Consider the following 27,659-nt stretch of genomic DNA (forward strand, 5'->3'; position numbering starts at 1 on the left):
ATTTTTAAAAAAAATTTCCTCTTTCTCACAATGTTCCATCTATCGCCTATTGTTAAGTGTCTGAGGCAATGGCCCACAGTAAATGACCCCACATCTCTCATCAGAGGGTCCTCCATAATATGGTCAATCTCTCCCTTATAATGGAAATGAAATACTCCCCCTCATCCCGCCCATCTTAAAACAAAACAAAACAAAACAAAAAAAGGTTTCATCCCATCATTCTTAAAGCAAGTTCTTACTCCTTCCTTAAATCAGGAACAACTTCTCCTCTGAAATTATACATGTCGATATTTACATAATTTAAAAAATTATGGAAAAAAGAGTACACGTCAGGAACTTCCTATCTAATGTCTTGCTTTCTTATGTCCTGCTCACGCCCTCAGGAAAGTATGTAACCGATAGCTTTTCGGTCTCCTGCAAAGTCTAAACAGCATAAATACATTCCCCCTTGAAAAACAGTAAGAGAGGTAAGGATGGTTCCACCTAAAGACTGTTCTGTTCCGAACTTACTAGGAGTTGTCAGAGCTAAGTTTTCTTTATAACTCCAGACAGTAAATAAACAGCATAGGTACAGGGACGTTTACTAGAGTTAATTGTTCACTCTGAGAAACACAGCGAGAACGGCAGTTTATCCTTGAGCATTCTGTGTACAAAACTATGTCCTGAATTTTCTGATATGTGTGTGGGTCCAGGACAACTATCCTCTGTATTAGTTCACCCAAAAAAATCATAAATGAATTTACATTAAACCACTTCAATGAAATATGTTATAGACCTACTGATTTTGATACAATTCAAAATATATTTAACTCTATTTCAAATTAGAATCCATCCAAGGTGATCAAATCTATAACTCTCCAATGTGAAGATACTTTAGTTTTCTATAATTTACTGCACTAATCTCTATATTACATAATCATCAACTTGTATCAGCAATATTTTATGTACCACAGAGTGTCAAAAAAGAATCTGCAAGTAATTATATAACGTGCACCTTTATTCTTAACAGACTTACCCAGCCTTAGGCACTGTCGCATTAAACCTCCAGAAGACATGTTTTTTTCAGCTTCGATCTCACTAAAATTTAGGGAGCTGGCAAATACAAGTACATCAACCATAGCCATCAATCGGCTGAGGAAAGTCACTGCTGTTTCAGCTGACATGCCTTGTGTCACTTCAATGTTTTCCAATTCCGTCTTTAAAAAAGGAGAAGATTCAAGTCTTGTTTAAAATTTGGAGATGTAATACACGTACATACTACAGGTGAACAGCAGTTTAGTATATTTCGTAAACAAAATAGATTATAAATTATAATCTGATTCCACATATCATAAGAGTTGGTTATCAAACTTAGTTTACCTATGAATTATCCTTGAATAAAGGAAAAGTCTATTTTTTAAAATCAGTATTAGCTTTAAATGTCATTACTTGTAAAAAACTCATTACAAACGGAAGATCATTTCATAAAGATATTTAAAAATAATAGCACATATATATTTATACTAGTTTTGTTTCATTAGTTAACAGATATAAAATTGACATTTCTTTCCTAAAACCATCACTCTTGTTTATAAAAAGATTAATTTTTCTTTCCTGTAAATGTCTGGTGAGTAATAGAAGATATGTGGCACCTTCATTTGGCAACAAAATGAGACAACTGTCAAGTTAGGATGTAAAACAACTTTTTATTCATTTCAGAATAAACTAAAACCACTAGGTATCTCATATGTACGATAAAAATCCAAGATAAGAATAACTGAGATCATTAATTCTTCTTCAGATATTAATCTGTGTCTTATAAGACACTAACAGTAAGAAGAATCAGAATTCTAGATTGGTGAAGCTGTATTTTCACTAAAATTTTGCCTATGATTTAACATAATTTCCTGCTTTCAAGGGGAATGCTACAACATATCTGTTTCTTAAGATGTACAACTGTGTGTTTTATGAGCAATAGTAACATTTATTTTATTTTTCATTGTTTATTATGTAACATTTTAATTATTTTGGTTCACGATGAGGAGGCCTCATTTTCTCAATGTCTCAAGGAGCAGAGTAAAGAATGCTTTATGAATAAAAAATAGTACCGTTTAAATTTTATGAAAATAGACATACTAGTTATATTAACTTTACTTCTGTACCAAATGATCAATTAAAGTACAAGGCAACGGTTATCTGCTCCGATTTACTGTTTCACTCTTACATAGCTTATACCCATCAATCTGCTTAAACACATTCCTGTTCACATTAACACGGAAATGTTAGCGGGAAACGGTGATTTAAAAAAACAACAACGACTCTTAAACACTTCTTGGCACAAGATAGATGGGCATTAAAAATGATAGGTGTCTACCGCGAGCACTACATACTCAATTCTAAACGGGGAGTAAAATGTAACGACTCGTCTTCCTTCCATTTAACATCAAGAGAGCGGTAAAATCATTCTTTCTAAAATGAGCTTGGAAATAGTTAAAAATGTGTTTTCAGTTGTTGATTTATAACATTACGCCAATTCAGTATCCATAGCCTAAAGAAATGGTTACTTCGTTACTTGGGCTTCTGAAATGCAGTTTCTGTATTTCCTATCACTTCACTGATACACAGCATCATTTCATAGCATGAATTAAAAATCTGTGACCACAGCGCAATATAATGAAAAGTAAAAACTTCCATTTTATATAAAACCTCTTTTAAAACTCAGTTATCAATGTAACTTCTTATAATAGAAGATCTAGCCATCATTTAGATCAATTAAATATTCTGGATAATGTTTCAAAATATTAGAATTTTAGGGTATCTATCCATGTTCTCACATACTTCGTCATTTTGAATTCCTTAAATTACTAGAAATCTCACTCATTTTATTAGTTAATGGTCTTATTTTTGAGTCTCTTGGGATGTAAATACCTAAACTTCAAAATATGCTTTCATTTTAAATGAGTGAATGATATACAGAAATTATAAAGAATTATTAATCGTCTGTACAATTTGCCAAACTTATTTTTGACTAAACGAAATAAAATTTGAAAACAAAAGGCATTCTTAACACAAACAATAAGCTAAAAGGGAGTTCTTATTACATTACATATTAAAGTAATTTATAATTTTGATGAAATGTTATATAAACATCATAACAGGGTTAAAATAAAGATCACTCACATATGATTATTATTAAATCTTAAAATAACATACATTCCATCCAATTTCCTTTCATTGGAACCAGTTAACATCTAACTGTACATATGACTGAAATTATTGTTTTCATTATATTATGATAGTTTAGTTTAAAATTATTGTGAATTATAAAATAGTAAGTCATCAATGCACTAAGAAAATAATCTTTAAATCAATCTTTTAAATATACCAAAAATATGCCTAATGTTAAAGATGGTATGGAAACTCAAAATATAACCAAGTCAAAAATTTCATAAATAAGCAAAAATAAAATTTTAAACTGAAAACCTGAAAATTACTGAAGTAATACTAACCTTAGGACCCTGGACATGCATTAGACAAAACAGACAACAGACCAAAAAAGTACAAGAAAAGGAAATTATTAAAATTAAATAAAAATACAATGTAAAATTGAAACACAAAATAGTATATTCAAAAATTGTATTTGATTACTTTACTAAAAGCAAAAATTCTCATGAGATATTCATTTTATAAAGTACAATGATTAAGATTAAATATCAAATATTTAGATTTCTATTTATTTTTTTCATTAGAGTAACTGCCCAAACAATATATCTATAAATATAGTTCGTATATGCAAATTCTATTTTACAAAATAAATATCTTTTCCTAGCAGATGACTAAGGAACTAGCTGAATAAATAAACTAATATAACATCTCCGTAAAAGCCCTAACTCAGCATTGGTTTAGGCAGAAACAACTTAAGAAAATAAACTAATTATACCAAACTTCTAGAATCTTCATTAATGAAGAGCGTTATAATTTATCTCCTAAAAATATTTGGAGCTCTTCCTATAAATCGAAACCTCCAGGAGTTATTAAAAGAATAAATTAAAACCATTTTCTTTACTAGAAAAGAATTATATTGATACACTGAATGAGTTCTGCATGTGAATTAAGCTAATTACATAGATATTGTACTCAGTTTCAGAATCTTATTAAGAATTATACTCAATATATTCAAAAATTTGGATAGAATTAAGTTCACAATTAAAGTCACCAACAGCTCCTCTTCTCTGATTTTGAGAAGAAATGTATGTTAGCAAAAATTTCAAAATACACTATTTTCATGGTTCATTGTACAGGAAAACATATAAAAGCATCCTGAGAATACTAAAGTATGATCGGTGTTAATGAGATAAAACAAACAACAAAAAAATAACTTTTCCAAATCTATTAATCATATATTGTGCTAATGGAAGGAAAATATAAACTAAAATCAAGACTTTGTCATCATTTTTTGACTGAAAAAGGTGCTCTTCTTTCTTATAATTATGAAACTATTAGGAAAGTCAGTAGGAAAGTCAGAAATATCAGCCTTTATTATTTTTCTATAAGAGAGAAAATGAAACCGCACATGACACTGAATAGATTCTAAACATTCGGTGTTGTGCATGGCTGACCAAAATGGTCAACTTAAAATCATGAAATGATTATGCAGTTTGTAGTTCATCCATGTTCACTGCTTCTTTGTTTTTTCCTCTAATTCTTTGCTTTCCTTTAAGGCCAATTTGAACAACGTATAGAGAATAAATGAGAGGATTCGACTAACTAGTCACGGAAACATTAACACCAAAAAAATCAACAATAACAAAATAATGTTCCTTCCCCAAACCAAAGACTGGTCAGACTACATATTAAGAGGTCTACATTTCCCCCGGGTACTAAAGTTAAAACCATTGGTCTAATTTAGAGACTTGAAACTACTTTTGTCATTTATTTTCTATGCCACATACAATTTTAAATAACCCAGGCAAAACTGAAGCTCCAATAAAGACCTACTTCTTCCATGAAGATTAAGCTCAAGGTGTTCACTATAACATAAATGTTGTATAAATATATTCCTTTTTCCTTAAAGTTTTCATTAAAATATTTCCTTACAACTAAGATTAATCTAAACAGCTCAAACGATGATACCACAAGAGCATGACACAGACGTTATCCCCGTGTGTCATACATGGTCTGGGACAGAAGACAGACGTGCACTGTGCCGATGCCATGGAAATGGCACACAAAAAGATAACACCGTTTCAGCCGTTTTCCATCAAAACCCATAATAACTAAATGTCTCAAATATCCTATTTTAAACTTCAGAAATCTGTATATGACAGGCTAATTTATAAATGAGAAGATTATTCTATCATGACACTATTATGAATAAATAGCTCCAAAAGGAACTAAAGAAAAGAAGCATTCATTAAGAGCCTTCTCTATCTACAGGATTCTAAATATATTACCTAGTGATTTTCACAAACTCCTTGCGGGATAAGCATAACCAACACTTTTCACCAAATGAAGAAACTGAGACTGAGGTCACATCTATTAAGTGACAGAATCCAGGTTAAAACACAAGCTTTATCTTATGCTAAAACCCATACACGTTATATTAAACCATAACTTCAAAAAGATCATGTCTGAGTATCACTGATAACAGAAAACAAGTTTGTTTTTGATGATAAGGAGTAAGTTATCTGTGATCTACACAAACTGAGAGACAAGGAAGACACGTTCTCGGGTGAGCTTTGTGCCACGTTTTTTTAAAATGGATATCTATATAAAGTACTAAGCATTGTACTCACCCTCTCAAAATTAAACACAATTTCAACATTAGACATGTCGAATGCAAAAAAAAAAAAAATTAGCATGTCTAAGTGTGAAAAGTTTCATATCTCCTAGTAAAACATAATGACCACAAAATTCAGTGAAATTGTTTTCAAAAATTAAACTCTGATGCATGTTCAGTGAATCAAATCCAAATTCTTGTTTAATAGGAAATAATAAATTTATCGTAAGCTCTAACTTGAATTTTCAATGGTCAGTAATAAGTTTTCACACTAAAACACTGCACTACGACATTTGTATTTATTTGAAGATTATGCTCTAAGTTAGTGGTGAGCCAACTATGACCCACAAGTCTAATCTTCCCCACTGCCTGTTTGTATGAAGGTTTATTGAGTCACACCCACACCTATTCAATATGTAACTGTCTATAGCTGCTTTTGCACAATAATAGTATATTTTTTCATTAAATGCATATCTGTATATAAGGCATGGATATTTTGAAAAACTCCACAAACCTAAACAAAATTACCAGACCACTCAAACATTAGTTTCAAATGTTTCTCTTTCTCTTCATGTGTTTAGGGTTGAAATTCTAATGGTGGCAACGTGACGATATTTTGCTTTGGTAATCTGTATACTGTCAATATCTCCTTTTTCACTTACTCTTTCCGAAGTTCTCTTTTGGCTTTTTATATTTTAAATCTAAGTCAAAAGCTCCCTACCTTCACTTCTAATTTCCTTCTTTATTCAAACTTCTCCTTCCTGTTTCCCTCTACTATAGTACTATCTTTAACAAGAATGTTATACGATCAAGCAACAGAAAACAATACTCAACTGTCAGCACCAATCGTGGTTCTACCAGTATACTGTAGGAGAAAAGATTCTGCTTGTTTCTTTTAAGGAAGCAATTTATTCAAAGAACATATAATCAACTATGTTGCATAATCAAGCATAGGGACAATCAGATAATGGATCGAAATAATAGAAATACAGAGACACAGACAATAAAGAAAAGTTTCTACAACTGAATGAATTCTCAAGTCTACTGAGAACAGTCCAGGCAACAAGTAGTTTCAAATTCCAAACTATAGTGATCAAAACTGCACAGGTAGTAAGTTTGGAAATCAAACCTCAAAAGGTCAGAACCTTTATTCTACATTCATTATAAAATAAAAAGTAAGCAAATATGGAGAGTGAAATAGCGTATAACTCATAATGTTTATGGATAATATACTTTATTAATTTAACATGTTCTCTACCTTGACAGAGATCTCTCAGCTTAATAATTTGGAAGACTACTCTGTAATGTGAATATTTCAAACCTATATAAATTTTGATACCTACTACTAACTTTATATAAAGACCATTTTTCTGTTCTGCACAAATTTTTAAAACAGTTATATTTAAAGTGAATTCCAATACAAACTTTTAAAAGTTCTTGACAGTAAATGGTAATTTATAAGACATGAAACATGTCTTAAATTACATATATAAATAGCATTAAATGTCTTTCAAACTTATATAATGCATTTCGATGTTTTATATAGAGAGATAAAATAAAATATAAAAATATGAATAAATGTTGAGCCAGTAAATAAAGTCAGATACAAATGCTATTAGAGGCAATGGAACTAACATAAAGTTTCTGAGATTTTTAAGAACTATGAAATTTTTAAGATAGCATAAAAATGGTGTTATTTATACTTGTTCTATCTGAGGTACTAAAGTTTTAAATGAAAAACACTCTAAGAATTCATTAATTTGGTTCCTTTTGGAAGTAAACTGCTAGCTTCGAGAGCAAATCTTAGAAAACAGGAAGGTAAAACTCCTACATTTGGTTAAAATAATATTAAGTTCAGAAATAATATTTCAAGTAATTCATATGAAACTTGGCATAGCTAATTTTTTTTCTAAATTTAGATTTTAATTACTATACAATAACCATATACTTGTATTTAGAACTTTAAGATTTACAGAATAAGGATTTTATTATAATATATATTTGAAGGGATAAACAATACAGAGAAAATAAAGTTAAATAATTGATAGTTATGGCTCTGCCGAAGAAGTATTCATCAGAATTACCAGATATTTTCATAGTTGGTTTCGAAACTTAACACTGACAAACAAAAGAAGTAGAAATATAAATATATAATTATAACTTTATATAGTTAAAAGTTCCCTTAGATGAACATGTCCTGTCAAAACCCATCTGCTTACAGAAAACCAACAGGCTCTAGCCATGTAATTATAAAATACAACCACTAGATGGAGGCAAAGTACTTACAGTTGGTGACGTAGCGGCGGAGAGCAAAGGTAAAATTCCTCCACAAGCAATGATGATGTTGTCTACCATTTGGGAAATGAGGTGTTAAAAGTTCCCTTAGATGAACATGTCCTGTCAAAACCCATCTGCTTACAGAAAACCAACAGGCTCTAGCCATGTAATTATAAAATACAACCACTAGATGGAGGCAAAGTACTTACAGTTGGTGACGTAGCGGCGGAGAGCAAAGGTAAAATTCCTCCACAAGCAATGATGATGTTGTCTACCATTTGGGAAATGAGGTGAATTGTGTTATGTACAAAAATAATATTTTCATTGCTATTGACAAAATCCATTACAGACTTTGTGGAATGGCTAAAATAGCAGAAAAACAAAACACAAATGAAACTTCCTTGGTTGGCTTAAGAATAAGAAGTTTAGACAGTTTATTTATAATAACATTTTTAAAGTGAAAGATAACACAAGAGCTAGGCAAATTTAAAAGAGTTATTAGAAAAGAAAATAATTTACAATTGAGATATCACATTACAAAAAAATTAGCATTCAACTATGCAGTGCTATTTTGTGTCTAAGTATATACACTCAGCGTTTTTCTGTTTAAAAATACAGTGTATTAGCTAGATTCAAAGACATGAGACTAGGTCGATGAATTTGGCTTAAAAAAAATTTTTACCAAAGTTGTTTTATGTTGAAAGTCAGAACAACTGAAAAGTTTACTGGACGTTTTACTACCTTTTTAAGCAGTTTTAGCTTGCTGCATCACCAGAATGCAGCCCCTACCTCTGACCAGCCATACTGAAAATGTATACCGTGAGTCACAGAAGTGACAAGACAGGGAAGTATACACAAATCAGTAAAATCCAAGGACTTATTGAATGAAACAGAGAAAAGACCTGGAGGGCCAGCTGTGCCGCTTTCCCACACAAAGCATGCTAAGTAGATACGCGGAGAAATACACTACTTCAGTCTGCTGTCAGACATGAATACAAACTGTTTTCTAATCGGGAGAAAAGAAGTTACTCCATGATCAAATTTAAGTCAATGATTCTCATCTTTTTAGATCTGTAAAATACCATCTACTACATTTTAGATCTCGTTGTTTGACCCTGTCCTAAATACAAAATGCTATCTTTTAAAATTTTTTAATTATATGAAATTCAATTTGGGGAATTTTATGAGAACCCTTGAAAGGGAAAAAAAAGACACAGTATGTTAAGGGAAGTAAAATCAAATCACAGTCACGTGGAGGCTACTAATATGGTAATCAGTCAATTGCGCTACGTGCTCCCATACACTGATACCCGTGTTCCTAATAATGTATTTCACGGCATTCCAGTTTCCTTATTCACCGTCCCTAGGTGATTTAGCATATAACACCTCCAGCAATGAAACTCCTTTGTTTTACACAGGAGTGGACTTACGGACAAAATGATCATATAAATTCAGAAGTAAAAGCTTTCCACGGCAGACACTGACCTCTTCCATGATAGTTACTCCTCCTCTCCCACCAACACCATCTAGATTTCGTTCTATCATTGAACTAGATCGAGTATAGGAAAGGCTGGCTTCACCCCTGCTGCTGAGTACTGAGTACTAACCAGTACTGCTCTGTCTGGGCCAGTCACTATAACTCCTTTCCTTTTTGCTGGTGATTGACTTAGAGATGAGCATATCATCCTGGTGGCACATGAGACATATGGGAGAAATTTTTGAGTGGCTTCTTTTAGGAGGAGAAAAAAGAGAAAAAGAAAAGAGGAGAGAGAAGAGGTAGGGGAGAGAAAGAAGGAGAAGGAGGAAGGAAGAAGGGGATGGAGGAGGAGGAAGAATCCCTGCGCTCTAGCTGGGTGAACTTCCTACATCGATCTGATGCTGGGAGCTGAAGCAGCAACCTTGACTCTTAGAAGGAAAGTTATGAGAAGCAGAGTCCCGAGACTGTCATGCCATGGACTGCCGCTGATGGCAGGGTGGTCTGTTACTCAGGGCCATCGACTTCTCAATTCATACGCTTGCACATTTAAAGTACACACTCTCGTAAATGATTAATTTGTTGCACATTTGCTATTAAAATTAAATTGAAAATGAGGCAAGCTAATGATTTAATTTATGTGGACTTCATTTTCTTTAAGTGATTATATTTGAGCTGTTACCCACTAATCACTTACGTGGTATAGGATCTAAAAATAGATATCATAAGGTGATTTTAAATATTATTTTAAAATCATACATGTTATATGCTATCATATATATGTACATATATGTTATAATCTACTAGGAAAAATAAGTTTAGTATGTGCTTTTTTAATTTTAACAAAGATAAAAATGTGGACATTTCATTGAACCAAACTTTTTTGTTGTTAAATCTCTTTTTAATACAGAACAGGCAATACCAGATTTCAGAATTTTGCTTTTTCGTTGTCTTAAGTCTAAGTTCTTGGATCCTTTTGATATGAGCCCCAGGCCTTATAACCTTTATGAAAATATTTAGGTTTCTATAAAAAAATCAGTTTACTTTTACGAAATTTAAAGAGCTAATTCATTTATGAATCAGTTTATGCCAGAAATTTAAAATATTAAAATTCTTAATTGAATGTAATCTTATTTATAGAAAACAAATATGTCTACCTCCTCCAAACATGCACATCTGTTTCCAAAGCGAACAGCAGATCGGTCAGCAGTCGCTGGTGCATCGCAGACCATTTAAACTCCGGAATACGAAACATGGTGGTGCGAGGGCCCGGGCTGAACTGGCGCCGCTGCTCCTCCGTCATGGGCATGCCGCGAAAGCCCAGGTCCACCCGGAGGTCTCTGTCCTGCTGTGTGACGGACCGACCCTGAACCGCCTGGAGAGAGAAAAGGCGAACGTCTGTAGAGTGCGGAAGAAGTACTTGGTTTCAAAATGAAAACAGCATGGGAATGGAGTGAGGGAAGAAAAGCTTTTGAATATGACTTTAGGAGGTCAGTATACGGTACATATATTATTTACCTGGCGATTCCTGCTCAGGGATCTTTTAATGCTGAAAAGGCTACTGTCATTACTTTTATTCTGCAGTTCCAGGAACTAAGCAAGGAAATCAAATAGCTCAGCTTAACACCAAAGTTCACATTAAAAACCAGGCCCTCTTTACCCGTTTACGAGGTCTGGATGCGGCCACATCTCTTCCCTGTGAAAGTGAGCATGTACTCAAAGTGAAGTGGACTGGATGTACACCATCGACTGATTGTAATTAAAACCACGAGATTAAAAGAAACACTTCTTGAACTGATTCAAGTTAACTTCAAAGTCTACTTCACTCACAATACTTCAATTTAGAAAAACAAATGTTTGATAAGTTAGAAAACCAGAAAAATGCCTATGAACTCTGACTGAAAACCAGACAAGCCTAGCGATTATGTTCAATAAACAATGCCCCGTGCTTTCTTTGATTTTAAATCTGTACCTAATTGAGTATTCCCATCCCTTGCTAATTATCTCTGTAGTACAAATGCCGCAAAAATGGAAACTGGCAGTTAATAGAGAAAAAATAAAAACACCTTTCCCACACAGTATATTTATTAAGGATTCTTATTAGAGTACAGACACCAGTTAGGTATGGTTTATTCTTTAAAACAGAACATGTTAAATTTCTTGTCAATGAAATTAAAAACTGAGTGGAAAACTCAGAGAACAATAACAAAACAAATCATTAAGGGTAAAAGTTTTCTTCAACTCTTAACTGTAAGGTATCACTTAGCCTAGAAAGCAAGGAAGTAGTCTTAAAACTCAAAGCTCAGCAATGAAAATCCATGTCGGAAAACGCCATCCGTTTTCAGCCTGACTCTGGCCTGGCCAAACTGCAGCAGTAACACGTCCCTGCCGCAGGCCCAAGAGCCTTTAATCTTCTCGCAAAGAATTCTATGGATGTGGTTGTGAAGAAAATTCTCACTGCTGATAATGCCAAATTTCCTCAGCCATATTCCCTACCTCACAGGATGCTTGTGGGGATTAAATCTGAAAACACACAGCCAGAGCCTGGCGCACAGCAGGCACTGATTAATGGCAGCTCCCTTTTCACGCCCCTTCATCTCACTGATCAGTTCAATCTGGGCTCCAAGTCCTCTTTTCTATAATCCACAGAACGGGGTTGGGTCTGAAGCTTAAAAGGTTAATCAAGTATTCAGAATGAAGATTTCGTGTCCAAAATGTGTAAATGTGGTCACAGGGTCATAACATGTTAGAACCATATTTCAATCTAGTACAACCTGTTGTCCTGTATAAGAAAATTCAGGCCCAGAGACGTTGAGCAACGTCACACAGACAGAATGTGGCAGAGCCAGAAATATAATTTAGATATTTTAAATTTCTTTTTATATGTCCTACCACCCTACTCAATTCCATGAATTACTATATCATACTTAAACATAAACATGGTGTAATTGGTGCTAAGAACTCAAGATCTATTCGATGAATTTTTAGAACTCATATAGGATAACTCACTTGTGTTGTAGTAGTGGTCTGGATTTTTCGGATTTCTTTTCCTGATTCTTTGCCGTCGTCAGATCTCTCGGTATCTGACATTATACTTCCTGCATCAATATTTGGTACGATTTTGCTACCAGCGGACTCAGTCTCCAGAGTCGTAGCAGTCATTTCGGCATACTCTAAGCCCTTAGATGACGATGCCAAGTCTCTTTCAGAAATACTGCCCATCCCATCTGAAGTCGTATGGATTTTGAACTCTTTTTCTTCTATTATACTTGCTGTACAAGTTAAGTCCACACCACCGGTCATGTGAGCGAGCAATCCAAGATCATCACTGACACCGAGATGTACTTGCGTGTCCTGAATATTTGGAATAATGTGATTGCTAGAAAGTTCAGGAAGGAGTTTCTCCTCTTGTTTGGGTATTTTATCAAAGAGAAATGATGTGCTACTATTGGGAAGTTCATCCTTCTCATCTGCTAATGTTATCAACGGACCATTATCCTTTTCTTCATTTTTTTTAATGATACCGACACTTCCATGTACGTTGTTCTGCAGCTTCTCCACGGCAGCACTGTACACGTTATCCAACAGAGAGTCGACCTCCACGAGCGCCCCGTTCTCCCCCCCTACTAGCGTCTCCGGTGATAGGTCCATGTCGTCCAGCTTTACCTCTGTTGCTTCTACTTTCTCTGCTTTTATATCAACTAAGAGATCGTGCACTTCCACGTGGACACCACCTCCTGGTCTGTCTGAATTTCCGAGAATATCATCTGACACTTTTGTTGACATGAGCAGGTCTCTAGTATCTGTGCTGACAGGGTAATCCGTCTCACTTTCTGGGCTCTGGCTCTGGGAAAGATCTTCTATCTCTCGAATTTCCATCCCACCTTTCGCTCCCGTTGTCTGTGATGAAAGGCCAGAGATAGTGCTCACATTCCCTTTCTTTCCCTTTTTAATGTTTTCCTCCTCTTGTCTCTGGTATTCTTCATACATTTTGGCTAGGTATTCCTTATGGGCTTCATAAGTGACCTGAGGAACACATAAAGAAAACAGTGAAGTATTTTTTATATATCAAGAAGAAAAAAGATACAAATAAAATTATAGTAATAATAGCAAAATGGCGCCATGAATTTTAAGATTTTAAACACGACACATATTAATCCTAAGACGAGTGCTTAGTTTCATCAAGTAATTGCAAATAATCATCAAAAAAGGTAAGGTATGACTTATATGTCCAAAGATGCACAGGTAAACTAACAATATTAAAGTTTTAAATAAGTGACCTTTTCTCTTCGGTTAATCTTACCCTTTCCTAATATGCCAGAAGAACTCCTACACATCTGAGGTATTTGAGCTAAAGGGAGAACTGGCTAATAATATACAGTATCCAAGATACTATGACTAGATCAGTTTTCACCATCTATTACTCACATGTGTGCCTATTTTTACAACTGAGGTTAAAAAACTCAAACATATATGTAAACATATAGATTTATAAATTGTTTAAAAACCATAATTTTATCTTTATATATAGGCTACTTTATTACTTTATATGGGCTTGTTTAGGAATAATCAAGATATGTCTATCTAACTTACATTAAAAATGCAATGTCTTTTCCTATAAAATACTATTTTCAAATTTGTTAATGCAATAAAAGATGCCAATATACAATAAAATTTAAGTTTTTAGCATAAATAAAAACTTCTAAAATTAAAAAAAAGTTGAAAATCTGTCCTTATAGACATGTATATTAATTTATACTTAAATGATAGGATAACAAAATTTTAGGTTGAAAGGGACATTCCTTTGGACATTGTTCTTATGCCAAAACCCCTTCATTTTACAAAAGATAAAATCAAGTCCCAATAGTGGCAAACTACATTCTCTTTTTACCAAAGATTAGATAATATTTAAAATTGCAGAAATACAGATTCTCAGGATTAAAAAGATAATGCAATTTAAAATACCACTAAACTTAAACACTTTAAATGTATTTATTAGAAATAAAATTGATTTCTGCCTACTTTTTAAAAGTCTTAAAAAGTGTCTAAGGCCATACTACCCTGAATAAGCCTGATCCTGTTTGATCTTGGAAGCTAAGCAGAGTGGGGCCTGGTTAGTACCTGGATAGGACACCACCTAGGAAGATCGGGTGCTGTAGGTGTGAAAAATAAAAAATAAAAAAATAAGGGATTGTAAGCTAACAAGGTCCTTGCAATCTGTGAGGTCAACCAAGGGTTGTCTCGCCTAAAAAACAAGTCTTAAAAAGTATATTTCAGAGTCTATTTCATGAAATATTCTTATAAGTATCAGAAGGTATGTTTTAATTTTTATAAGAGCAACTGGCTCAGACTCAAGTTCTCAGATCTGCTATAAAACATATGTGGGGTCACATCTGGTGTCTAAAATTCCTAATTTATAGAGTTTCAATTAAATGATCTACAAAATACTTCAAGATCTAACAGTGTATAAACTGTGGGGGATTGAGGGGGGTGCGGCGGGACAGAAAACAAAGAAAATTGGGATAACGAGTTGGCCTTAATGGAAGATGCCCACAAGATGGCACCAGAAGAGTGTTCACAGGCCTTTAATCCACAGCCGAAACTGATGCTATAAAACGCTGTTACCTTGGAATGAGCGATTGAGAGTGTATCCACCCAGACTCTCCAGCCTCCCCATTCATATTTTATTGCATGATACAGAAGGATCCGGAAGATATTGTAGACCATCTCAGTAATCTTCTGTTCTTCAGAATTTTTAGGATTGATATAACCAAGAGAAAACATCCAATCCTGCCACACTGAACACTGCAATAAACATCTAGTGGGGAAAATAAACTCATTAAAAATACCTAAATTATATTAGAAATTACTTCTTTTAAACTTAGATAAATAGCGGAAACATGATGTGACTGAGGCAAAACGAGGCACATAGTTGTCCCGCACATTCTGTATTTTACACCTGAAATGACGTTCGCCCCATTTTTCTACCTGGAAAAATCTAAATTATCCTTTAAAATTGCTTTCCTAAGTCTCCCAGATTTCTTTATTATTTCTCTACTCCCTCGTCACATGTAGCACTCACTATGCACTTAATACATCATACAGTAACCCCTGCTTTGTCATCATCTTTCCCACTAAATTGTGCTGAGACTGCAGACTGCATAAGACAACCTGTGCAGCGAGGTGCTCTATACACACCAGACAATCAATACATGTTAAGTTAAAGACTCAGCCAGCAACCAGGTCTCAGATTGTACCCCATGTCGTAGGTAACCAGTTTAAAAACGCATGACATCGGTTATCAGACAAACTTGGGAAAAACATGGATGAATATGAGCAAATCCAACACAATTACAATGAAAAGTATTGTTGGTGACATACAGCACTAAAAGAAATAGTACATTTTAAGTAATGGTTTGTGGAAATGTATTCATGTATTCTATTAAACTACCCATACACATAAAAACATGAAAATAGAAGTATAATAAATGCAGATTATACCAAGAAACATACAATGTCTTTTCTAACAAAAGTATTTAGCAATGTGGAAAAGAGTTAAAATTTTTTTTCTGTGAAAGAGACTGAAAATAAAGAAAAGAAAAGAAAACTAATTATGGAATAAAATTTAATTCTAGTATCCAAATTCCTTACCTTCTATTTTCTCGGCTGTTACTAAAAAGTTTTATCATGTCAGATAAAAATAAACGGCGAACTTCCATCAGTTCTGCGCTTGGTGTAGAGTTTTTTAACAAAGTTGCCACCACCTTGAGAATCACTGTAAAAGAACAACAAAAAAAGATACAGTATAGATTTATAACTACATCAATCTTCCCTTCACAATGTGTCTACTGATTTTCAACTAAAAGCTTAGTCTATGGGAGGTGAGTTATAAGCTTCATGAACTATGTAAACACCATGATGACTTAAGTGGTTGGAAGAAGTTCAGATTTAGTCTCGTGTTACCATGTTACCACTGCATTACAATAAAGAACTGTTGTTTGCTCACTTGGATTCTGAATTTTCACTGTAGAATCTGGCTCTGGATGTGGTTTGTGGACGACTTGAGTACATACTTGCTCTGTCAATATCTGAAAAACAAAGAATTTGAATTTCATTTAGAAAATAATTTAAAACAATTACAATATATATGTACATTTACATACAAAAAATTGCAAAAAAAATGTCAATTCTGTTCAAATCAAAAGAAATCTCTTCTAAAATATCTTCTAGTGAATTTCACACAATTCTAAACTCTGGAATCTTCAAATTTTGTTTATTATGGATAAAGACAAAGCCAGGGTCGATATCTACAGAAAAAAAGATTAAGAAATCCAAGAATTTAAGTCTGTATGAAAATATTTTGAATCTATTTGTAACCAGAATTCTTGGGATCTTGTCCATGAGGCTGTATGTTCACTCCAGGGCTTTTTGGGCAAATTGTGTGAAAACTCTTTATAAGCATATATCTACCAACCACTGATTATTCTGTGGTATATGGTTTTTAAAGAAACTTCTATCCCATGTGTCAGCTCCATTTGATTAATAATGCATGTCCCGAGTGCTTTTCGGCATACATTTTGACTATGTTGTGAATTGTAAACATATGACTCTTTATGTCGTCATTAATTTTAAAAACTTAGAAAATAGGTAAATAGAAAAATCAAGTCTGAAGTCTGGGTCCCAACTCAAAATCAAGTATGATAAGGAAAAAATCTTTATGAAAAATGTGGCTCATTATCACTTACTGATGAGTTTTTAAAAACTGCTTTCAAATAACAAAAATGACAAAAGTTGACCAAATAAAGGAAAGAGAATTCTAAAACATTTACTAATTTTCCACTAAAACACAGTCTCTGCGTGCAGGACTGGACACATCTTCTCACTGCTACGTTCCTAGCAGTTAGTACTGCCGGACACGCTGCCAATACGCAATAAATGTTTGTTAAACTTAAAAACGTAGAATTATATACTAATAATACATGACTGTTTATTGTATTTTAGGCTTTAGTTTGTGTTTACTTCTATTCTTACATATATAAAAAAATCCAATGAGACTAAAGATTTTATATTAGTGACTTAATTTCCTGTTTTGCTTGACGTGCTAAATTCTGAATGAACCTTTTAAAATACTTCAACCTGTATCAAAGTACACAAACTCTGGGGAAACTATAAAAGTTAGCTGAAGGCATAGCTGTACATGGCTATATTGTAAAAGCTAGAGATGATGAAAGTAAATTAATCAAGAGACAGGGATGGTCTGTTCTTATTAGAAAAACACCACGACATCCCAAAGTGGCATTTTTCTTATCTTTCGGCTCAGACTTAAAAAAAAAAAAAAAAAAGACATGAAATTTGCTTTGCTACATCAGGAATGTATATCAAAGAGGTACTGACTTGAAATAAAAACTAACCTACTATTACTAAAATGATAGAGGCCATACATACCCCTCTTCCCTTCACTTCCATACTTTTGTTGAAACTAAATACTTCGCTGTTAAAACTAAACAATGTGTCAGAATTTTCTGAACAGAGCACTCGGGACATGCATTATTAATCAAATGGAGCTGACACATGGGATAGAAGTTTCTTTAAAAACCATATACCACAGAATAATCAGTGGTTGGTAGATATATGCTTATAAAGAGTTTTCACACAATTTGCCCAAAAAGCCCTGGAGTGAACATACAGCCTCATGGACAAGATCCCAAGAATTCTGGTTACAAATAGATTCAAAATATTTTCATACAAACTTAAAAAGGCTAGGCCATACTCTTCCACAATAGAGAATAGTAAAAACCTTCTCACCCTAAACAGAAGAAATCTTTGGCACAGAAAACAAAATTAATCTCAAGAATCACCAGTTTTATACTGTTGTCCTTTTTCAGTCCCTATCTGATCACTTAACATGAGGGTAATAATTACATTGCCCATCTACTGAAGCTGCTCGGAAGATCAAAATAAGGCTCTATAGGTGAGAGTGCTTTGAAAACTGTAACATACTGAAATACGAGTGTTTTTATAAAAACATATTTAGAAACTCAATTCATCATGTATTTGTTAAGTACTAGTTATGTGTCCACATTCTGCTACATGTCTGGAATGGGAAACATAGTTCCTAAGTGGAACTATATTTTTAGAATCAATTACCTAATTAACATTCTGGAGACAGGCATAAATCTGCGCCCCTGTTACATAATAAAACACAGCAGATTGTCATTAAGGACCTATGTGAGTTATAAAAGGGGGGAGGGAAGTAATAAGGTATCAAAAGGAGAGATGAATGTAGATATAAACATTTTAATGAAGGATGGGGCTCAAACCACAAAGGTTGGCCTGGACTTGGTTAGAGCTGTGTGCAGGAAGTTCACCCCTGCTCCCCAACGAAAGAAACAGTACGGAGGGTGATGGGCCAGATGTGGACACAACATCCACTGTGTGTTGCACACCCACAGCACATCTCAATTCACGCCAGCCACATCTTAAGTGTTTAATAGCCACATGTGGCTATCATATTGGAAGGGGCTGAGAAACAAATTATAAGCACTGAGGTAACCCAATAATGGTGCTATTTATAGATATAGATCTGAGCCCAGCATTATACATTTAAATTTTATTTTATAAATGGAATTATCTCCAGATTCATGGGTTATGAAGAGACTTTAGGCTTAAGCAAGAGCCGCCGGGCGCTGCCTCTCTGAACTACTCTTCACCAGCCCCAGCACACGTACATCGTCTTGGATTAGTCGGCTCGACTTTAGACGGGAGCAGAACTAGCTCATTTCTTAGAGTGGAAGCTACAAACCCCACTGTTACATCAAGCACCGCTGGAGGTATTTGGCAGTCAGAGAATCTTTGTATCTTTACACTCTGGACAAGCTTTATTACTTTTTTGACTCTTAATTACTTTATCTGTGAAGAGAATATTTGAATAAGATGGTATTTAACATACTGTCCCCCTCTGAAATTCTATAATTTGGGAAAAGGATTTTATTATGAGGTACTTAAAAGTTTTAAAGTTGACTACCATTGTGTAAAAAACTTGTGCTCAGAAACTGTTATACTCTTATGTAAAAGGATAAATTAACTAAAATATATATTTTAAAAAAATCAGTTCATTATTTCTGTAAGAAACAGCTCTTTGGATGGCAAGATCCTACACCTAGCTGCCTCTGCACTAAGTATTCAACTGAATTATAAGAACAGCATATAAAGAGAGGTAGTTATATCAAGTGAATTAATATCACAATATTTAGAATTAGATAGCAGTGTTGAGACCAAGTATTTTAAACAGAAAAATCTAGTTTTGCCTTTAGGAGACATATTCTAAAACCTAACAAATAATTTTTAAGTGTATTAGGAAGTGCTACAAATCATTAAATAATTGTCCATAATTTAGAGATGGAATGACAAAGTAAATATAACCTTTTTCCCGGTTGCCCGAGAATATTCGCCAGTGGTGCTTGCAGCTGCAGCATTTCCCCCGAGATAACTCACGGGTTACAGTCCTAACTTCACCCCCAAAGTTTGCCATGAAACATCTCGCTCTTATCATTATTTTCGCATCACTCTAGTATATCCATAGTCTTTGGAAACAAATGACATCATTCTATTTATAGCATCCTGTTTTTAGTGGTTTGATCACTCAAAATGTCAAATTCTAGAAAATGCAGCATTTCTACACATGATGTTAACTGAATACTGGCAGTGAGCTGCACTTTATTTTTCTAAATAGAAAAGGGGATAAAGCATATGAAATTTAAGATGCAATTTTTGCAAATACAATTCTCAAAAATATTTGTATTAAAAATAGCTTTGGGTAATTTCAAAGAGGAGTCCATTAAAACCAACTCACTTCTTCGTATATGACTAACAAGAATAAATTCACCTCAAAAATGTAGGAAAAAGGAATGTTTTCTTAATTTTTTAATTTTCAGAATAATTAAGATATATCTTTACGTCTTTATAACTTATGCAATGTTGTCTGAGATCCTGCTAAAAGTCTAACTCACTTCAGCCTTTTATATTTATTATTTATTCTATTACAGGCATTATATCAGATTTAGAATTTTAAAGATGACAGTAGCACAGTCCTTATTCTAACTTCAAACACTTTGTGAAAACCACATGGCCCAGTTCTTTATTATTTCTATACTTGTTTTTACACCGTTGTGGTCATATTCATTTTGATACACTGCATGAGGTTAAGACGATTTCCCCAAATCAAAAAAGGAAATGAGATAAAACGAGCTTTCAAACTGTAGGTTATCGAAAAACTGATTCTTGCTAGAGGTGCAGGTCCTGCTTGGTGCTCAGGTGAAATCAAACCTAGCTGCAGGTTTTGAGGCTGTTTTCTTGTTTGTTTTTTTAGTTAAATTCCACTTACTATATTGAGAATTTCAGCGCAAACTTATCATACAAATTTTAATTTTTTACAACAGATGTCACTCTCCAAAAGGATACAGTCTTTATAAACTTTGGTGGTCCAGAGTTTCCCACCATTTTGTCAGTCTCATAATACAATATGATTTACTAGTTGTGTTAAAGCTTATGATAGAGACTCTTTCTACTTTTCTATGAGATCAAGTGCTAACCAATCATATCATAACCATCTTTCTTTTTGGACTTTTCTTACACTTACATTAACTTTCTTATTGAGTATCAATTAATTCAGAGTCCTTCATTTCAATTAACCATTATTATCCTACTTTAAAAGCGTATATTATTGCTAAATTGGTCAGAGGCCCTGTATGTCAGCTGCTTTTATCATTTCAGAACCTCTGTAACATCCAACATCCAGTATCGGAAGATCTAAACTTATCGTGGCTTTTTCTACCAAAGACCTGGAATCAGCAACAAAGTGACTTTTGCCTAGTGTCAAGTATCATCAAGGACCAAACTCCGGATACTGGGAGCGTGCATGTGAGTAAGACGGTAGGTGAAAACACTGTTGCACCTGCTGTGGAGCCATTTTCTGGAGGACTGAGAAAAATTCACATGTCCATACGCGGGTCATCTTCTTATGTCAAGGTTGGAGTACACAATCAGTTTTCAAATCCAACATATTATATCGCTATGCTTTACTTTTAATATGAGGTTTCATTGACTACAAAGACTTTCTACTCTCCTGACACTATATAAGTCAAAAACAGCAGGTCAAAAATTCATGGAAGCAAAAAGAAAAAAAAGATTAAAAAACATAGACAGGAGTCATTAACCAAAGCAATTACTAGGTAAGAAAACCAAGACAGAAACACAAGTTAGTCAATATTAGATACTAGCATTCAGAACCCTGATATTATAGCAAGGTTTTGATTCAGAGGAGGACTTTTTAACGCTGTCAAGTGAAGGCAGATGCTGACACTTTTTACGCACATATGCTGTAGAAACTTCCTATTGTGTGACTGTTCATTACTAGTAGGACACAGAGCCAATTATTTAACCTCTGGGTTTATTTCAGTTTGTCTGCTTAAAAAGGCAATAAAAATATAAATTCCATAGGGTCTGCTGTAAGAATCTAAGTGAGTGTATGTAAAGTACTAGTCAAGGTGAATGTTACAGGAAGTACCCCAAAAAGATATTATTATTATTATTATTATTAGGAAAGTATAATATCAGAATCAAGATGCTCTGCATAGCACAGGTCTGTCTATTAGTGCTTACTCAGTTCTGTAGAACAAATACTGGAGCAATACAAAAAAAAAAAATACTACAATTCAAAAAAAAAATAGTGATCTGGAGAGTAGAGTTTACAAATCATGTAATTTACAAATTCGAAATAGGAAGCTTAGAAAAAAAAAAAAACAGTGTAGCCAAAAGGATTTTCTTCATTTATCTAAAGGGCAGCCACTCTTAAATTTACTGATGAGACTATAAAACAAAAAAAGATGAAATAAAACAGCTAAAATTGATGTTTCTGTAAATACAGTTTTATTGGACAGCCACACCTACTTGGTTCATACGGGCTCTGGCTGCTTCTGAGTCACAACCGCAGAACTGAGTAGTGCCATACATCCCGCTACTACAGACATAATGTGCCCCCGCCACCCAAACTCATATGTGACAACGCAAACCCCAGTGTGAGCATATCAGGAGGAAGGGCTTTTGGGAGGTGACTAGGGCTGCAAAGTCCTCATAAGGAGGGGGTTGGTGGCCTTATAAAAGAGACTCAAGACAGCTCCTGGCCCTTTCTGCCATGTGAGGACGCAGAGAAAAGACGGTTTATAAGCCACTAAGTCAGTGAGGACCAGACACCAAATCTACCATCGCCTTGATCTTGGACTTCCTAACATCCAGAACTGCAAGACATGAATTTCTGTTGTTTTTCAGCCACCCAGTTGATGATACTCTGCTACAGCAGCCCACATGGACTAAAATAACCACGAAGCCTAAAATATTTATTACCTGGCCCTTTATTAGAAATGTTTGCCCCCCGCAACTAAGATGAACATTTTATAATAAAAATACTTGTAGTATATTGTTAAGTGAAAAAAATTGAGACACAAAACTATGTGCAGGATGGTATTAGAGGCGTGTGTGTGTATGTGCATTGAGAAAAGATTTTACATATACCTTTAACCTAAGTATTAATGAAGACATTACGGATAAATTTTATTTTGGTGATTTTCTGTATTTTCTATATTTCTATAATGAATGTATATTAATTCTAGTATCAAATTAAAATGTAACTTTAATAAAAACAGCAGAAGAAGAAACACATTTCTCTGTTGCAGTAGAAAAAGAATTTTAACTTTGCAGCAAAATTTTTACAGAAAGGCCAAATAGTAACTATGTTAAGATTTGTGGGTCATATGATTTCTCTCACAACTACTCAACTTTGTCTTTATAATATGAGGTCATTCATAGACTATAAATGAATAAGCATGGCTATGTTCCAATAAAACTGTTTTTATGGACATAGAAATTTGAATTTCACAAAATTTCATGTCACAAAGTATTCTTTTTTTCCCCCATCATTTAAAAATGTAAAAACTATTCCCTACTTGTAGGCCATGCAAAAATTAGAACTGAGCTTTATCTGGCCTATAGCTTAAATGAAAAAAAAAAAAAGTAGTATTAGAAGAATTTGAATTTGTCCCATATTAATTTAAAATTTTACCATAATTCTATTCAGAATTTCAGCATCTACCCTCCTCAATGGCTCTCATTTCATTTTTTTAATTTTTGTGAAAAAGTCTGCAATGATGATATATCATTTTATATTTTCTGATCAGTTTTTCTGAGTTAGAAATATTATTCTAAGCATTTAATCTAGTAATGCCAACATATATTGTGTTGGCACAACTACAGTATCCCTGAATCATAGACACATTTTGCCGCCCAAATCTATACCAAAAAAATCCACAGTCCACTATATTTTAAAAGGGTGAGGTATGAAGTCCACTTTTCTCTTCCCATTTTGATATAACAGATATGCACTGGTATTAGAAAGTTAGCTTCAGCATTACACGTGTTACCTGAACCACTGCTGAGGTACTGCACTGCTGTGATCTAAACTGCACCGAGTAGCAGTGCAAAATGATGGGAGCATGACACACACCCTCTGTGGCAACTACTCACCTTTACGCATACGACATAAAAGCAGCCATAGGCAATCCATAAAGAAATGAGTGTGGCTGTGTTCCAACAAAACTATTTACGGGTACCGAAATTTGAATTTCATATAATTTTTACATGTCATATGTAATTCATCTTTATTTATTTTCAACTATTTAAAAATAAAAAAAACTCCTTAGTTATGGCCGTGCAAAAATGAGTGTTGACAGTTCGCTAATCATTGCACTAGAGGAGAAAACCAGGACCACTGAAGATCAGCGGCAGAAGAGTAGAATTAAAGTTAATACAAGACAACATGCCTAAAATTGTACTAGCCTTTAAAAATAAAAAGAGCTACTTTGGGAAGGAACACGTGCATTTCATAGAAAATGCCAATCCCGAGCTATACAGCTGCCTGTCAGAAACGATGAGAAAAGGTTTCTGAATTGAAATGATGAGATCTAAAGTTTCTTCCAGGTATCAATTTTACAAATAATTCTTCCCTACAACTTATCCCAGGATCAATTCTTCAATTCTAGGTTAATGTTGGTAATCGCTACATATTAGACACAGAGAAAGATGGGAGGGACAGCGAGAACTAACATATAATAAATAATGGGTGTGGTGTATATAAGAAACACTGTGCAAAGCTGATGAGCCACCCCAGACGCAAAGATAAGCCCTCAGACCAACATAAAAAACTGGCAAATAATCGTACATAGATATGTTTGAAAATATTTTAATTTTTTTTTAATTTTACCAGATTTTTTGATTAACTGACCAACTACTGATTCAAATTTCATTGAGGGTTTCCATTGTATACATTTAAAATTGTCATCACACATTTTTAAATTTTTACCTCATAAAGTGTGTTGTACGTGGTGACAGTCACAGTGTTTGTATGCAACATCAGCCTTTCTCCAAGAAGAGTAAAAAGACTGTGGGTATGCATAATTTCGACTTTTCTCCTGGAGAAAAAGAGGGGAAAAAAAACGCAAAATACTATGAAGTACACTGGACTCTCTATTCTCTCTCTCTATGACTTTGAAATAAAGTACAATCTATAAGCAGATACAGAATCATATACGTAATCATTTTAACTTCCATCTTAAAAAAAGAAATGAGTCTACAGCACAGCTATCTTCTAAAGTTCCCAAAATACTATTTAAACACTTCTCACATAAAATACCTGTGCAAATTAAAATGTTTAACATACAAATTATAAAACATTATATAAATGTTGACAGCTATTATTTTCAAATTTCTAAACTACTTAGGAGTTATTTTTATTGGGTTAAGATTATTGGTTTCTCCTAACACAGAGCCTACAGAATTTTTAAATTCTTTTTGTCCAAATTCGAACTCTAAAAGGAGTCTGACAAATTTTAATATCAAAAATTTTAAATTACAGTTGAAAGTATTCTAGCTTGATGTTTGAATTACACGGCAAAATAATCTGACAAAAGTAAAGGGGACTCATCGTTGCTTGTAGTTGTAGTTTGCCATTGGATTTAAAACATTTAAAATAAAAATGACAACAACAAAAAACAACCCTTTCTTACTGTTGGCTCATTTAACTGGCCTCCCACCCAATCCATAATTAGGACAGAAGGCTCTATTAAGGCCTCCTGAGTGCTTAGCTCTAACTCAGGGAATCATTATACACCTTGCATCACTGTTTTAGAATTCAAGATCTGGATCTTCTTCGCTGTCATCCCAAGATATTTCATTTCTTGATTTTTTCTGGTTCTTTGTTTGGACTTGGCAACTACGACATAAACTGACTACGTAATTGCCAAACTCTTGTTCCTTCTTCCTGAGTCCACAGTTATACTGTATTTCCAGCCCATATTACAGCTCGGCGTGGCCACTGAACTGAGTTACAGCCAGTGGAATGTGAGCAGAGAAGCTGCGGACCACTTTTAGACCAGGGCCATAGGAGAAGCACGCATGCGTGTCTCTCGTGTTCTTTCTCACGTGGCAAAAAAACACAGGAGCCACACGACAGAGACACAGACACAAGATGAAAGTCGCAGCCTGAGTCTCTGAATCACAGCTTGGGAGGAAACTGCCGGCTTAAGAACGGTGATCTGGATTTTATGTGAACAAGAAAGAAATGACTAGTTTGATTAAGTGACTGAAATTTCACCATTTGTCTTTCAGACAAATACGGAAATCAAAAAACTAAACCATTTTTCTGGGTACCACTCACCTGGAAATCCTCTCTTCTAAACATCAGCCTCCACTCTCTACACTGCACGACAAAGGACTTAGGACAGCTGCTTCCCCTCACCCAGGCCTCCTCAGTCCAGGGACGGAAACAGCAAAACTACCTAAACCCACAAGAAGCTTGGGCATTTCTCTTGTGGTTGTGTTTGTAAAACATTAAACAACATTGAAAAAGGTCAACTGGTCATTAAAAAGAGAAAAAAAATCAGGACTAATAGATATTACGGGACTATGGAGGGGAAGGCTCCAGTGTCTTCCAGTTCAAGCCACACCCAGAAAAAGGAGGCCTGGAACTTTCATTTGCTCCTAATTGGAAAAGAACAAATGCCAAAGCTGATAAGAGTTATCTATTCAGGCTATCTAGAATTTAGAGTAATCTCTTAACTGTGCCTTTACAATCTCACCTAAGAAATTATTACCCTCCAGATTATTTCCTAAGATGTAAATGTTTATAGAGCAGCTTAATTCTGGCCTTTTGGTGGGGTCTTGAATGAATGCTATGCATGCTGCGGAGAAGAGATGGGTCAGCTTTCTCCTGCAGTCCACTTTAAAACAATGTTTACAATAAATTTCACTGCACAGGAGTCAAGAGTAGCTGCAAATGCCATCCATTGTCTCAGGCAGAGTGGAGGTGGGGGCCTAGTTTGCTTCTTTGGGACCCTCTAGCAGAAGATCCCCGCTACGCATCAGCTCAGGAAGGCCCCACTGAGGCATATACTCTAGTGCCTATTTGCTTTACCTTTCGAATTTTATAGGATTTCTGCCCACTTGGATTAAGAGGGTCATCCTCTTTTTAAAAAAATATAGTATCTTTATTCTCATAAAAATTATACTACTTTTAGCTTACTAAATATGCCATTGAAAACATACTCTAATGTCCTTCACAAAACAAACAAGGTTTTTTTTGAATAGCCAAAGAAATATTTCTTGTAACAAATCACAGAATATCTTAGAAGAGGAAAAAGAAAAAATAAACCTATAATTCTGTAACTCAGAGATAATCGTTTTAAATATCAGTTTATGTTCTTCCAGATTAATTACCATGCATATAAATATGAAAAATAAATATAGGTGATATCAATACAATGAAAATAATTTTAGATAAGGTTATCTGTAGCTTATTTCCAATAAATCAACAGTACACTGTGCTCTGAATTCTCAGTGTCGTCTAATATAATTGATAAGAATATGGCTTCATTTATCCATTCAGTACTATTAGCCATTTATGTTATTTATGATTTTTTTCCACCGAAAACTTTATGCCTTTAGGTCACTCTTTGGGCATAATTATTTCCTTATGTTAAGTTATTGTAACTAAAATGATGTAGCTAAAAGCTTTTATATTTACTTTGTAAAATTTTGCAGTTT

General features: G+C 34.2%; 1 protein-coding gene and 1 pseudogene across 8 annotated transcripts in view; one reads left to right on the forward strand and one right to left on the reverse strand.

Annotated features, from left to right (window-relative positions):
• Positions 1-27,659, reverse strand: part of NBEA (neurobeachin) — a 557,443-nt gene that overhangs the window by 422,148 nt on the left and 107,636 nt on the right. For 6 of the 8 annotated variants that reach the window (XM_025049493.1, XM_025049495.1, XM_025049497.1 and 3 more), the window contains exons 17-25: positions 24,922-25,030; positions 16,516-16,597; positions 16,161-16,284; positions 15,135-15,327; positions 12,519-13,535; positions 10,667-10,884; positions 8,245-8,398; positions 3,489-3,497; positions 1,016-1,196 (exon numbers count right to left, since the gene is read on the reverse strand). In XM_025049493.1, coding sequence (XP_024905261.1) covers positions 1,016-1,196; positions 3,489-3,497; positions 8,245-8,398; positions 10,667-10,884; positions 12,519-13,535; positions 15,135-15,327; positions 16,161-16,284; positions 16,516-16,597; positions 24,922-25,030 — 2,087 coding nt within the window. Of the gene's footprint in view, positions 1-1,015; positions 1,197-3,488; positions 3,498-8,044; positions 8,111-8,244; positions 8,399-10,666; positions 10,885-12,518; positions 13,536-15,134; positions 15,328-16,160; positions 16,285-16,515; positions 16,598-24,921; positions 25,031-27,659 lie in introns of all 8 variants that reach the window. The other 2 variants (XM_025049491.1, XM_025049492.1) reach the window with 2 other exon arrangements.
• LOC112482932 lies at positions 14,553-14,671 on the forward strand (annotated as a pseudogene).

The sequence above is a fragment of the Pteropus alecto genome, unplaced genomic scaffold (genome assembly GCF_000325575.1).
Source record: "Pteropus alecto unplaced genomic scaffold, ASM32557v1 scaffold16, whole genome shotgun sequence".
Classification (NCBI taxonomy): Eukaryota; Metazoa; Chordata; class Mammalia; order Chiroptera; family Pteropodidae; genus Pteropus; species Pteropus alecto.